The following is a 14,853-nucleotide window of genomic DNA, read 5'->3' as shown; positions in this document are numbered from 1 at the left end:
TGCATATGCGTATGTCGAATCTCTCTTGTCACAAAAACTTAAGTTTGTTTCTTCTCATGTTTTGTTATTTGAAAGTAGTAATCTCGGTTAACTTTTTTTGGGTTCACATAGGAAACATACCTAGCAAAAACCACATTGGGTCCCCACTAGCGAGTAAAATTCCTGGGTGACGAGCCCAGAGCGATGAGACCCGTAACCGGGTGAATTGCGCACATTGGCGCCCCCCGTAGTCAAGAGCCCAATTAAATCGATCTTAGGAGTTACCAAGATGCGAACCTGAGTGTCTTGCCTCATTGGGAATTCGGTGGCCACTGGTGTATGCCCAAGTGTCAGGTTTAAATAACTACAGATTTATTCATGTCATCTTTAGGCTATTTCGCTTTACTCTGATTTTGTTATTAGGTAAACTAGATCATAACCCACATATTTGTGGGATTGAACCTTGAATGCTGATGACGTACCCCCTTAAGGGTCTCCACATAATTGGGCAGGATAGGATTTGGGCAGGCCAGGATCCATGCCGGATAACATGTGGGCAGCTAGATCTGTGCGGGATAGGAATTAGGCGGATAGGAATTGGGCCGGATAGAACTCGTGAAGGATAGGAATCATGCCTAATAGGACTCATGCCGGATAGAAATTGGGTCGGACAGGATACGGTCCGAACAAGAGTCACATTGAACAGAGCTCGTGCTGGATATGAACACTTGAACGATATTGAGGTTGTTTTAAATGTAAGCCCCATGACCTGGACAAGAGGAGCGGATGTGCCATACTACACATATACTACATTTACAATAAACATGTACTATATTTGTACTATCACATTTTCCTACAAATAAGGCCATCTACTACTCCATGAGTAAGTGAGATCTACTTTCTCTCTCTTCATCATCTTCATCATAGAGATAGAGATCTCCATTCTCTCTACCTTCTTAGATACTAATTACTCAATCTAATTGAGTAGATTAGTCAATCCATTGTTTAACACCCTCGCAGATCCAAATCCCGATCAGGTTTGCACGAATGTCGGAGATTAAACAATGGATCAAACCTTATTTTCCCTAAATTTGCACTAAAACTTATCATCTTTGGTTTTACGTTTGATCAAATGCTTTCTGTTCAATATCTGTAAAGGTGTTAAGCAATTTTTCCTTCTATCCAACGAGTCTTACTTTTGCATTCAACATGAGAAACTTGTGCAAGATATACAAATAAAACTTTACCTCTTGTTGTCTTTTCGCAAATTCCAGTTCAACAGACACTGGTGGTGGTCCACCATCACTCATAGTCCCCGATTTCTCTATTAGTCAAGTGTAACAACACGTCGGAACCCTTTATTCGTGCCATACGCTATATGTGTTTCCTGACAAAAGATTTGCTGAAAGAACCATAGATTTTAACTATATATCCAAAATATATTCGACAACAACTGAATTATGTGCACAAATTGAACTGAATTATATGCAAGAATTGAAATGTATGGACATGTATAAATGTACAAAATGTGTATAGTAAGTGATAGAAGTAGAGATACATATATCTGGTAAACATGTAACCCGATATTACATCGCTCACAACACATTTTATTTAATCTGATATTAGATTGAAAAACAAAAGCCATTCAATTTGATCTCTTTTTTATTACTGATGAAATTGAAGACAAGGTAACAAGAATAAGAATCTGGCTAATTAAATCTGAGAAAAAAAAAGTAATAAAATAATTGCCTGAGAATGATTCTTACCGAATAACAATTCAATCTGACTCAGTTTTTGTTGACTGAGGTACCATTAAAGTCTATGAAAGGGTATTAAGGTAATCTTTAATTTTTTTTTAGCGAAAAAACAAAGAAATATATTTATATATGTTGAATGTATGAAGAATTTGATCAAAGGAACAAGGCTTGACTTGGTGAACAAGTCGTAGGAACAAGTTGTAGGGAGGTTGACTTGGTGAACAAGTCATAGAGATCTTGTTGCCTTAATTAAATCTTCTAGTAGGAATGGAGTATGGAGCACGTAATAGATATTTATGGAATGTCTTTTGCTTGAAGGACAAGTTTAACTTAGTGGACAAGTTTACTCTTCCTATATATTGTAACCCATAGCCTCATTTTAATGTGTGCACAAAATTAATAGTAGAAAATCTCTGGTTTGCGCCTGTGGAGTAAACCCTTCTCCGTGTTTTGGAGTTGGGATATAACCACGTTAAATACCCGTGTCGTTTGTACTTTATTTATCGTTATGCTTTAATTATTAGTTTGTCGTTTGTGGGTTAGTGATTGAGATCAATCGCTTGTCTTGTTGGGGCCTTCCTAATTCCTAACAAGTGGTATCAGAGCTTTAAGGTTCGAAGACGGGCACGATGGCGATTTGAAAGCAAGATATTCGATATGTTTGATGATTTGGGTGTTCATCAAGGTTAGATTAAACGACAGGGTTGTGTGTCTTGCAACTTGTGTCGAGATATCGAAGATTTGTTGCTGAAGACAAAGAAGAGATTTTCGGGAAGATCCGGGTATCGCATCTAAGTTATCATTCCTTGCGGTCCCGTTCGAAGGAATGATGAACTTTTCAAAATTCGGATTCCACTGCACAGCTGGAGAAGAAAAATTACTTCGAGTTCCTTAGCCGTTGGATCGGCTTGAAATTTTTACCGAAGGTGCTGGAGTCATAGTTCTAGCAGCTGTAAAAATTTGAGGAAGATCGAACCGTTAGATCTAGAGATATAATTTTTCGAAGTGGCTGCCGTTTAGGTTTAACCTATTTTGTTTCGGAGCTGTAAGAGGATAAAAATTACTACGGGTTCGTTAACTGTCGGATTGACTTGAAAATTTTACTGTAGATGTTAGACTCATAGATCTAGTAGTGATCAAAATTTGGCAGTGATCGGACCGTTAGATCTTGAGTTATGAGTTTTCGAAGTTGCAGTCGTTTGGGTTAGGAGCTGCTGTAAGAGAAAATTCATAGAGGGTTCGTCTACCGTTGGATAGACGTGAAACTTGGACTGTAGCTTTCAAAGTTACTGATCTAAGAGTCGTAAAATTTTGGTGATGATCGGACCGTTGGATCTTGGGATACGATTTTTTAAATTTGCGGCAGTTTTATGGAGAAAGTTCAGGTTTTGATGTTGCGAGTGGCGAGACGATTTGTTTTGCGAATCTTCGGGCGATAAAGGCTGTGATTTTTCAGAGATGTAGCTTTGTTACGGGAACCAAAATATATTCTGGATGTGATGGACGGCGTTGTGGGCGCACCTCTCAGCGTGCGTGCGTGCGTTCCCTTGGTAACGTTGAGTTAATCCTGAAGTCTTGTATCGAAATCTCACTGGTCCGCACACAGACAGTTGAGAGTTCCGTACGGCGGAGGTAAAGATTGGGTCCGAACTATCGTTGGAAGGGACACCTATATGGATTTGGGTTTTGTGGGGAGGTTTGTTTTGGGTACAAACCATAGTCATACATCAGGATATGGGGAAGAAACAATTGTGTGCACAGGAGTTGGTTTCTCTCGGGTTTTTTGGGCGGCCAAGTAATAAACAGGGGGACATTCGTTTGAAAATCGACAGTGGGAGTTATCGAAAAGGTTGGATACTTGCAGGTTGTAGTCTGGATGTGTGGATAGCGCAACGTGACTTTTGCAGCATGTCAACGGTTGGCTTAACCCCTTGGCTGGCACACGCGGTTGTGCATCCTCAATAGATGAGTCGATCTTGGAGCATTGTACCGTAAGTTGACTTGATGTGGTCCCAGTCAGGTTGTGTTCCGAGGTTGCGGCAGGTACTAAATTAGGTTACATCTGGACTATCATTGGAGGGAAGGCCTAGTTGAACTTAGGTTTGAGGGGAGGTTTGATGGATTACAAACCAAAGTCCAACATCAGATTATTGAACGGGTTGACCAATGTACTTGGTCGAATATTCCATGGTATATGGAATATGTGGGCAGGGTTAGAGCTTCTCTCACTGGAGATTTGGTTTGAAGTTGTCGAATATGACGCATTCGACTGACGTTTTGGGTTTGGTTGACATTAGTTCAACAAAGCGAGCGGTTTTCTTCGGGGTGACCAATTAGGAATCTTTAGGTGATGGTAGAAGTGGATAATCTTGTAAGTCCTAGAACTTGAGCTTTCTAGAGGGTGTCGGGAATTCGATGGGAGTTTGGTAACCGATAGAAGTACTGAGCTAGTGGGAGTTTGACGACTAATGGGAGTTATGGAGACGATTATGCAACGTGGGTCTCTGGTATTCACATGATTAGTGCGTATAACACTAGGGTACTTGGATGCTGCAAACATACCCTCGAATGGCAAAGAGATTTGCAACTGACCATGGTATGAACCATATTCTTCTTGGGTAGCCGCAATTTATTTCTTACTCATACAGTGGGAGCGTGCTTGGGATGAGAAGATAGGGTTTGTGAAATTCATAGCTATGAGGAGGTCACTGTACCAGCGAGAAAGCGAAAAAGTTCAAAGGTGGTAGATTTCGAGGTTGTTCTCACTGGAGCCTTGATGAAGAGTCTACAAAGACGTCTGTTGAATTTTCTGATTGCTGGGAAGGAAAATCATAGATAGACGAAAATTTTGTACGAATGATCGTTGACACGGGCTTCTGGATTGGACGTGTCTAGAGCGATGGGTGAGGCGGTGTTTGTCTCATGGAAGAATCCTATAATTGAAGAGTTGCATACTTCAATTGATCTTCTTGTGTAAGAAGATGGTGGTGCAAGAAACCGAGATGGCCCAAGTTAATAACTGGAGATCGGGTTGAAGCTTAGCGGTTTTGATGTCGAAAGACTTCCTTCCCGCAGGTGTGGAAGAGCGGCGTGACCCGGATGTTTGATTCCGGCGGTATCAAAAGTCGTAGCTGAGAGGAGATCGAGAGTTGCTATGGGTATTTGAACAACATTGACAATTGGGGCGGTTATTGATTTCTAGTTTAGACAAGTAGTGTTGAAGACCTTGTATCGAAAGTCTACTCATTTGACGTATGTGATGAGTGTGCGTGTCCCAAATGGAGTTTGGCGGTATAATGGTAGTTTGACGTTCTTGGTCAGAAATGGAGATTGGTGTTCGGGTTTGTTCAAAATCTTCAAGTGGGAGATTGTTGAGTAGTGAAGAGTTTGCTCAAAGTCTTCAAGTGGGAGATTGTTGAATGTATGAAGAATTTGATCAAAGGAACAAGGCTTGACTTGGTGAACAAGTCGTAGAGAGCTTGACTTGGTGAACAAGTCATAGAGAGCTTGACTTAGTGAACAAGTTGTAGGGAGCTTGACTTGGTGAACAAGTCGTAGAGATCTTGTTGCCTTAGTTAAATCTTCTAGTAGGAATGGAGTATGGAGCAAGTAATTGATATTTATGGAATGTCTTTTGCTTGAAGGACAAGTTTAACTTGGTGGACAAGTTTAACTCTTCCTATATATTGTAACCCCTAGCCTCATTTTAATGTGTGTACAAAATTAATAGTAGAAAATCTTTGGTTTGCGCTCGTGGAGTAAACCTTCTCCGTGTTTTGGAGTTGGTATATAACCACGTTAAATACCCGTGTCGTTTGTACTTTATTTATCGTTATGCTTTAATTATTCGTTTGTCGTTTGTGGGTTAGTGATTGAGATCAATCGCTTGTCTTGTTAGGGCCTTCCTAATTCCTAACAATATACACTTCATCCAATAGATAGTAAATGGGGGCGCAACTTGCTGCGCGGTGTTGCAACCGGTTATGTACAAAAACTTTCATACTATTTTGTTGCTTGTTTTTTACATATAAACCATTGACATACCAACAATTTTCGTTGCCGACTTGTTGGCTTTTAGATAACTGGAGCCAACATCTTCGATCATCAACAACAACAACAACTGCATCTGCTGCGACGCCAGTAGCTGCAGCATAATCAGTAGTGACAGTAGCAGCGAATACAACAGTGGCAAAAGCGGTAATATATGGTTGAAAACACCAGCAGCATAATCAACAGAAACCGCTGCTGCGGCAACAGCAACTGCAGTGCATTACACTGACTTAAGCAAGAGTCATCATTTATGTATAATGAGATAGATACAACCAAAGGAAAACAAAAATTCTCTCCAATATGCACAATCATGCAAGTTTTTGCGAAATTAAATTCCGAAAAGATCGCGAAAACTTACGGATCCAATCCAGTCATAGATGATAGAATATTTTGCTCCTAACACGTTCCCGGCCTGTTAAAAACAGTTGATAACACCTCACCATTATTTGGAAAATGATGCAGAGATGAAACACGTATAAGTAAACGTAACCCAACATTTAAAAATAAAAATGTGGAAGTTCAAGTTCTCTAACATATATAGATACACCTTTTTGATATTTTTAAAAATAAACGTTAGATAATAAGGTACAAAGTACCTGCTTTGCACAGATCCAGAAGGTTTGTCTTCCTTCAGAATTGTGAGACAGTTCCAGTTTTTGTTGAAGTATGCGTACAACCACATCCGCACGATCGGTTGGTGTTAAAAATTAGGTAATCAAATATAAATATAATACTTCTGTGTAAAATATAACAATAACAACTTACAATGTTACTTACCTGATGCTCCATTTTTTGAGTTGATAGTTATGCTAAAATATAGATAAGTATGTCTTCAGATTCGAATGCAAAATAATCTTTTGAAGGTTCGTTACATTGTAGTGTTGAAGGTGTCACGAAAGCTTTTTTAAGAGTATTTATATAAAAGCGCATTGAAACTTACTTGATATTGACGACATCTATAATCTGTGGAACTTTCAAATTGTTGCTGAAGTCACCGAAGGGTCTTGGATTTCTTATAGGTTGTACACATCCAATTATCCAATATAATCTGTAACAATGTGTTGGTTACAGTTAGTTTTTAATACTTTTAGGACGTTAGTAGGCTGATGGTCTTATACCTGTAAGTACAGAATTCAGCATTCGGTCGGAATGCGCATTGGTGGCGCAACAGTCATGTTCAGAACAATTTGGGAAACGATGTTGATTATTATATGATAAAGTCAACGACATACAAACATTGGTTAACGAAACTACATTACACAATTCCGATGTTGATTTTGTGAAAGCAAAACGACATACCTTTAAGTGAGATGAAATATTGTAGTGCCTGCCACAATACGAACGGTAAGCGTAGTTCTTAAACACACTTTTTTTTATAAAATACAGTATATAAAATACGTCTCTTTACACACTACGTCTCATTCATGCAACAGTCGTTTACAAATTTAGTAAATCAATCTTAACCCAAAACGTTAGCTAAGTTTCAATTAATTTCAATAACTAAAATAGTAACTAATTAATCAACTTATCATATAAACATTGAAAGTAAGTATGCATGTACCCGAATGTGAATGCAGCTATTGTGAGATAATGAAGTAGAGGTGATATCTTGAAGATTGCACACCACTGGTACATTTTACCCATCCAGAGTTGCTAGCTATATTCCTAATCTGATAACAATAAACCCCAACTCATGTTACGTACAAATTAAATGTATACTGTTGGAGGCGTGACCCAAAAGTCATGGTAATGGATAACTTGTTGGGACTAATTGATAATCATGTGATAAATAAAAGTGCATGGTTGTGAGTTAAGTTTATTATCTTAGTTAGTGTTTTATTATTTGTTTACAGTAGTTTTTATTTAACGAATTTAGTTAGTGTTGAATGAGTAGGAGTGGTTGACCGATTATGTAGCATTAGAATATGGTAGAATTGAGACGTTGGAATGTGGGTGTGATGTTCCTAATATCTTGCACACGTTGATTTTCTTTTGGCTATATATTTTGTCGAGTGATATGAATAATAGTAGAAAAACACTTGTTGGTTTATTATTCTTTTTTCTCTCTGTTAGTCTGTTGCATACCAAAAACACAGTATCTTATTCCATTAGTAAATACTTATATTTAATAGTTGAAGGGACTTGATCCTACATTTGGTATCAAGAGCTTGGTAGCAGCTTCAACTTAGATCATGTTATTGCTCGTGATAAGAAACTAAACCGGGGACGAGAAAGCTGTAGAACCCGTGGCCAGGGTTGTTTTCTTGGGTGGTAGAAGAGTTTTTTCGAGCAATTTGATCACAAAGTTGAAGCTGTGAAAGGTGTTGATAGGTTCCATTGAAGGTGTCAAAGATTGTACTTTTGTAGCTGTCAAGGGTGTTGTTGGGAGCTGTCAAGAAGGTGTTGATTGAGGTATTAAGGTGCCGTTTTTTTAAGCTCTCAAAAGGCTGGAAAAATATGGCGTTAGTTCCGGCCAGAGATGGAAGTTCTTTGACATATCAAGTACCAATTTTAACAGCTACAAACTACCATGTGTGGGTTGTCAAGGTGAAGCAATCATGGACGCTTATGGAATATTGGAAACCGTGGAAGCAAGGATGCTAGGTGCGGAAATTGATCCGAAAAAATCAAAGCGAGCACTTGCCTTCTTATTTCAAGCGATTCCCGGGAAAATGGTGTTGCAAATGGCGAGTTATACCGATCCAAAACAAGTATGGGACGGTCTAAAGACGCGTTACTTGGGGGTGGATCGAGTGAGATCGGCTCGACTTGCAACCTTGAAAAGGGAGCTTGAAGGTTTGAAGATGAAAGAGGGAGAATCGGTTGATGATTTTGCTACAAAATTAACCGGTTTGGCTTCAAAATCAAGGAGTCTAGGTTATGAGCTTGAAGAGGTAGACTTGGTGAAAAGGTTACTTGATTCTATGCCTATGTCATTTCTCCAAATTGTGGCTTCAATTGAGCAATGTTTCGTGTTGGATGAGATGTTATTTGATGAAGCGGTTGAAAGGTTGAAGGCGTATGAAGAACGAATGAAAAGAATCGATAGAATGGAGCGCATTCAAGGTGGTTTGTTGTTGTCTAGTCATGAGAAGACACACGGGTGTAATCATTGTAGCGGCGGGAGTTCTAACCGAGATGACTATGGACGTGACCGGGGAAAAGGTCGGGGGTCCGGGAAGAGTCGAGAAGGTGGTGAACGGATCCGGGATAAAAGCCGCGTGAAATGTTACGGGTGTGGAGAACTTGGCCACTATCGTCACGAATGTCCTACACGTCAGAAGAAATCTAATTTGATTGAGGAAGAACCTGCACTATTATGATTAATCAATTAGGGTGGTGATTGTTGGGACTAATTGATAATCATGTGATAAATAAAAGTGCATGGTTGTGCGTTAAGTTTATTATCTTAGTTAGTGTTTTATTATTTGTTTACAGTAGTTTTTATTTAACGAATTTAGTTAGTGTTGAATGAGTAGGAGTGGTTGACCGATTATGTAGCATTAGAATATGGTAGAATTGAGACGTTGGAATGTGGGTGTGAGGTTCCTAATATCTTGCACACGTTGATTTTCTTTTGGCTATATATTTTGTCGAGTGATATGAATAATAGTAGAAAAACACTTGTTGGTTTATTATTCTTTTTTCTCTCTGTTAGTCTGTTGCATACCAAAAACACAGTATCTTATTCCATTAGTAAATACTTATATTTAATAGTTGAAGGGATTTGATCCTACATAACTCTCAAATTACAGCTATGTTATATTATGGACTCCTGGTCAAGTTTGGACTCCTGGTCAAGTTTCCTTCTTTAATAACAATTCTTATACACCTTGTATGGATACATCTATAAATATATCCTTAAACAGCCGCATAAAATATACACACAAAATATACGTTTAAGTTCATCCGCTACCTTCTAGTCGATATCAAACAGATCTTTGTTGATCGCGTAATAAATTCCAACAGCCTATACACTGTTGGATCCATTGTAATCGATTTTATATAGTGGATTGTTGATCGTTGCCCGTGGTTTTACTTCCATCCTTTTGGAAGGTGTAAATAGTGTGTTCTTCATTAATTGATTTATCGTTGTCTGCTATTTTTTCTTCTTGTTGATATCTTAATCCATTCATAATTACTACAAGTGGTATCAAGAGCTTGGTCACGATGGTCACCAAATTCGATATCGACAAGTTTGATGGCAAAATCAGCTTTGCCATATGTAAAGTTCAAATGCAAGCGATACTTACACATCAAGGTTTCAAGAAGGCTCTCAAAGGCGTGGCTCATAAACCTGCAACGATGAGTGACGAAGATTGGGAAGAACTAGACGAAAAGGCCCTAGCTACCATACAACTCTTCTTGACCCGTGAAGTCCTCCGAGAGGTCATTCACGAGAAGACTGCTGCCAGTTTGTGGCTTAAGCTCGAATCACTCTACATGACAAAGAGCTTAGCAAACAAGCTTCAACTAAAGGATCGCCTCTACACTATTCGCATGAAACCAGGTACCAACATCAAGAATCACTTGGACGAGTTTAATAGCATACTTATCGACTTAGAGAATTTAGAAGTCCACTATAGACGATGAAGATAAAGCAGGACTATTGATTATCTCCTTACCAACATCATACAAACACTTTAAGGAGATTATGCTTTATGGGAATCATGAAACATTAACCTTTGATGATGTTAAATCTGCGTTGTTGTCTAAACAAAAGTATGACGATGATGATGAACCTGAGAGTGGCGAAGGTTTAGTAGCAAGAGGACGCAACTTTGAACGAGGTGCAAGTAGTCGTTCAAATAACTAACAGGCACCGATCGCAATCCCGAGGAAAAACCTCGAGCAAATCGTGTAAATATTGCAAGAAATCTGGGCACCTTGTGTCAGAATGTTTCAAGTTGAAAAACAAACTTGAACGAGAAGCCGTTGGAAACAAAGAAGTTAAATCTGATAAAATCCCCGAAGCTGCTATTGCCAAAGGAGAGTCCGATGGAGACGTATACCTTGCAGTCAATACAGAGAAATCCATGGACGAATGGATAGTTGATTCTGGATGCACTTTTCACATGACCCCCCACCGAGAATGGTTCACCTCCTACGACCCTTACAATGGTGGAAGTGTGTATATGGGAAATCATACTATATGCCCCGTTGTTGGTAAAGGTACTGTACAAATTAAAATGCACGACGGGGTTACAAGACATGTTACAGGAGTACGTCATGTGCCTGAAATAAAACGGAACCTTATCTCCTTAAGCACCCTCGAAGCAAACAACTACAGGTTTTCGGGGGAAAATGGAGTTATGAAAATTTATAAAGGTGCTCTTGTATCAATGAAAACTATCAACTCAAACGGACTATATGTACTTCAAGGGAGCACCATCACAGGGGCTGTTGCTGTAGCTACATCAAAATCCCAAGCAATCGAATCAAAACGGTGGCACTATAGGCTAGGACACATTGGAGAAAAAGGGATGAACATACTAGCCAAAAGGGGTTTGCTAAATCAAAAATGCAATCTAGACTTTTGTGAACACTGTGTGTTTGGGAAGCAGAAGAAAGTCAGTTTTGGACCAGGAATACACCGAACGAAGGCTCCACTTGATTACATCCACTCTGATTTGTGGGGCCCATCTCCAATAACTTCACAAGGAGGTAAACGCTACATGCTCACCATAATAGATGATTACTCACAAAAGGTGTGGTCTTTTTTTTCTTAGAACCAAAGATGAAGTCTTCCCCACTTTTAAAGACTGGAAAGTATTAATTGAAAAACAAACCGAGCGAAAAATAAAGAAGCTACGAACGGAAAATGGGCTCGAGTTTTGTGGTGAAGATTTCAACTCATATTGTCGTAAGGAGGGCATAGCTAGACATCATTCTCTCGTTCGAACTCCCCAACAAAATGGCGTTGCAGAGAGAATGAATCGAACAATAATGGAAAAGGTAAGATGTCTGCTGTCTCACTCAAAACTAGATAAAAGTTTTTAGGTTGAGGCCGCCACTACAGCTACTTACCTTATAAATCATTCTCCTCATCGGTCACTTGAAGACAAACTTCCCGAAGAGCTATGGTCAGGGAACCAAGTCCAATACTCATACCTTAGAATTTTTGGATGTCCCGTATATGTGCATATAAACGAGGGTAAGCTTGCTCCTAGAGCAGTTAAGTGCATTTTTCTGGGTTATGGTTCCGGGGTAAAAGGTTATCGAGTATGGTATCCAGACCCGAAGTACAGGAGAATAATACACAGCTGGGACGTAACTTTCAATGAAGATGCTCTTTTAAATCTAATCGAAAATAGTCAATCTTCTAATACCATGGACGAACCTGAGAGCACCACCACTGATAAGGTGGAGCTCGAAGTTACAAACAAAAGGCAGCCCATTGTACATCTCGAAGAAGTACATCCTGATGAAAATCAACATGAATATGAAAACCAACCTGAAACTGAACAGGAGGTGCATACTGAATACATTCTAGCTCGTGATCGGGAAATACGACAAACTGTAAGGCCAACAAAGCTAAATGACTATGAATGTGCCTTTATTTCTTATGGCCTTGCTACTGCTTGTCTTGATAAAAATGAACCTAAATTTTACCAAGAAGCCATCACAAGTCCAGATAGTAATAAGTGGGCTGCTGCTATGGAAGAAGAAATTGAAAGCCTATACAAGAATGAAACATGGGATGTAGTCAGATTACCCAAAGGTAAGCATGCTATAAGCTGCAAATGGTTGTTTAAAATAAAAGAAGGCATTCCAGGGGTTGACAACAAACGTTACAAAGCCAGATTCGTAGTCTGTGGTTTTAGCCAACGAGAAGGCATTGATTTCTCTGATGTGTTCTCACCTGTTGTTCAACACTCGTCCATACGAATAATGCTTTCTATAGTTGCTCTTCAAAATCTGGAACTTGAACAAATGGACGTGAAAACTGCCTTCCTTCATGGTAATCTTGACGAGGAAATTTACATCAGGCAACCAGAAGGTTTTGAAGTTCCTAGAAAAGAAGAGTATGTATGTAAGCTTAAGAAGTCCCTTTATGGACTAAAACAAGCGCCCCGCCAATGGTACAAATGCTGACTCATTCATGGTACGTCTAGGATATTTTTGAAGCAACTATGACGATTGTGTGTATTTTGAGTTTTTTCCTGGTGACTCAGCGATCTACTTGGTCTTATACGTTGATGACATGTTACTAGCATCTACTAACAAAACTCTCATCAAGGACCTAAAACATCAATTGAGCATGGAATTCGAGATGAAAGACCTTGGGCCAGCTAAACGTATTTTGGGTATGGAAATTTCACGTAACCGTGAATCTGGAAAACTCACTGTGTCTCAAACCGGATATATTGATCGAGTGCTAGAGAGCTTTAACATGAGTCAGTGTAAACCGGTACCTACTCCTTTAGCTCCACATTTCAAGTTACGTTCAAGTCAATGTCCAACTACTCAAGATAAAAAGGTGTATATGTCCTATGTTCCCTATTCGAGTGCTGTCGGAAGCCTCATGTATGCAATGGTGTGAGCACGAACCGATTTGGCCCACGCCGTGAGTGTGGTAAGTAGATTCATGCACAACCCTGGTAAAGAATACTGGGAGGCTGTCAAGTGGATCCTCAGGTACCTTAAAGGTTCTAGGAATGTCGGGTTGGTATTTGAGTTGGAACGTGCAAGCAAACATGGTGTGCAAGGGTATGTTGATTCGGATTACGGTGGAGACCTTGACCACCGGAGGAGCCTTTCCTCCTACATATTCTCACATTATGGAGCTCCTATTAGCTGATACTCATCCCTATAACCAATAGCTGCACTCTCAACCACCAAATCCGAATACATTTCAACAACAGAAAGAGTCAAGGAAGGAATATGGATTCGTGGTATGGTTAACGAGTTGGGGCTGTCTCAATGAGTCCTCACAGTGTATTGTGACAACCAAAGTGCGGTACATTTGGTAAAGAACAATAAGTTTCATTCAAAGATGAAACACATCGATGTCAGGTACCATTTCGTTCGTGGTATAGTTGAGAAGGGTGAGGTAGTTGTTGAAAAAGTTCATACAAATGAAAATTCGGCCGATATGCTCACCAAAGTCCTACCACCAACTAAGTTCAACCACTGTTTGGATTTAGTTGGTATCACAAATGTTTAAACCCTTCGGGGTGTGGCAACGTCAACGTTCGGTACTATAGCTTTTGGCTCAAGGTGGAGATTGTTGGAGGCGTGACCCAAAAGTCATGGTAATGGATAACTCTCAAATTGCAGTTATGTTATATTATGGACTCTTGGTCAAGTTTGGACTCCTGGTCAAGTTTCCTTCTTTAATAACAATTCTTATACACCTTGTACGGATACATCTATAAATATATCCTTAAACAGTCGCATAAAATATACACACAAAATATACGCTTAAGTTCATGCACTACCTTCTAGTCGATATCAAACATATCATTGTTGATCGTGTAATAAATTCCAACAGCCTATACACTGTTGGATCCATTGTAATCGATTTTATATAGTGGATTGTTGATCGTTGCCCGTGGTTTTACTTCCATCCTTTTGGAAGGTTTCCATGTTAAATAGTGTGTTCTTCATTAATTGCTTTATCGTTGTCTGCTATTTTTTCTTCTTGTTGATATCTTAATCCATTCATAATTACTACATATACTACCATAAATCTGAAATAATTATTGTGCAGTAATGGAACATACATGTACCTCAACATCATCTAGTGAGTTTGAATCGAAAGTGGAAATGTTCTTAAACAAACTTTAAAAAAACAGTTTGACACGAAATACAAAACGATAACAAAGTTAGAAATGCAAACTTGGGCTAAGTCATGTGGGTAAGTTTTATCAACAGAACACGATACGACATGGCTGCGACCTATAGGTTGCCTCGCCACTTTAGTGAATCGAACTTTTCCATGTTTATATATATTAAATGAAATGGTTATTTACATGATTAAGTGTTTCCAACATGTTAAGCAATCAAACTTATTAAAACTTGATTAATTGAAATAGGTTTCATATAGACAATTGACCACCCAAGT

The 14,853-nt window shown here is 39.2% G+C and overlaps 1 protein-coding gene across 1 annotated transcript; it reads left to right on the top strand.

Moving 5' to 3' along the window:
* Positions 1–8,344: 8,344 nt before the first annotated feature.
* On the top strand, positions 8,345–9,109 carry LOC139888449 (uncharacterized). The gene has a single exon (XM_071871459.1). The coding sequence runs from the start codon at positions 8,345–8,347 to the stop codon at positions 9,107–9,109; it is 765 nt and encodes a 254-aa protein (XP_071727560.1).
* The last annotated feature ends 5,744 nt before the right edge of the window (positions 9,110–14,853 follow it).

The sequence above is a fragment of the Rutidosis leptorrhynchoides genome, chromosome 1 (genome assembly GCF_046630445.1).
Source record: "Rutidosis leptorrhynchoides isolate AG116_Rl617_1_P2 chromosome 1, CSIRO_AGI_Rlap_v1, whole genome shotgun sequence".
Taxonomy (NCBI): Eukaryota; Viridiplantae; Streptophyta; class Magnoliopsida; order Asterales; family Asteraceae; genus Rutidosis; species Rutidosis leptorrhynchoides.
The sequence above is the reverse complement of the archived record's forward strand: the minus strand, read 5'-3'. Positions and strand labels throughout refer to the sequence as shown.

What these genes read in the sequence shown, in the direction of transcription:
- LOC139888449 (XM_071871459.1), top strand. Translation starts at nt 8,345, where the DNA reads ATGGACGCTTATGGAATATTGGAAACCGTGGAAGCAAGGATGCTAGGT.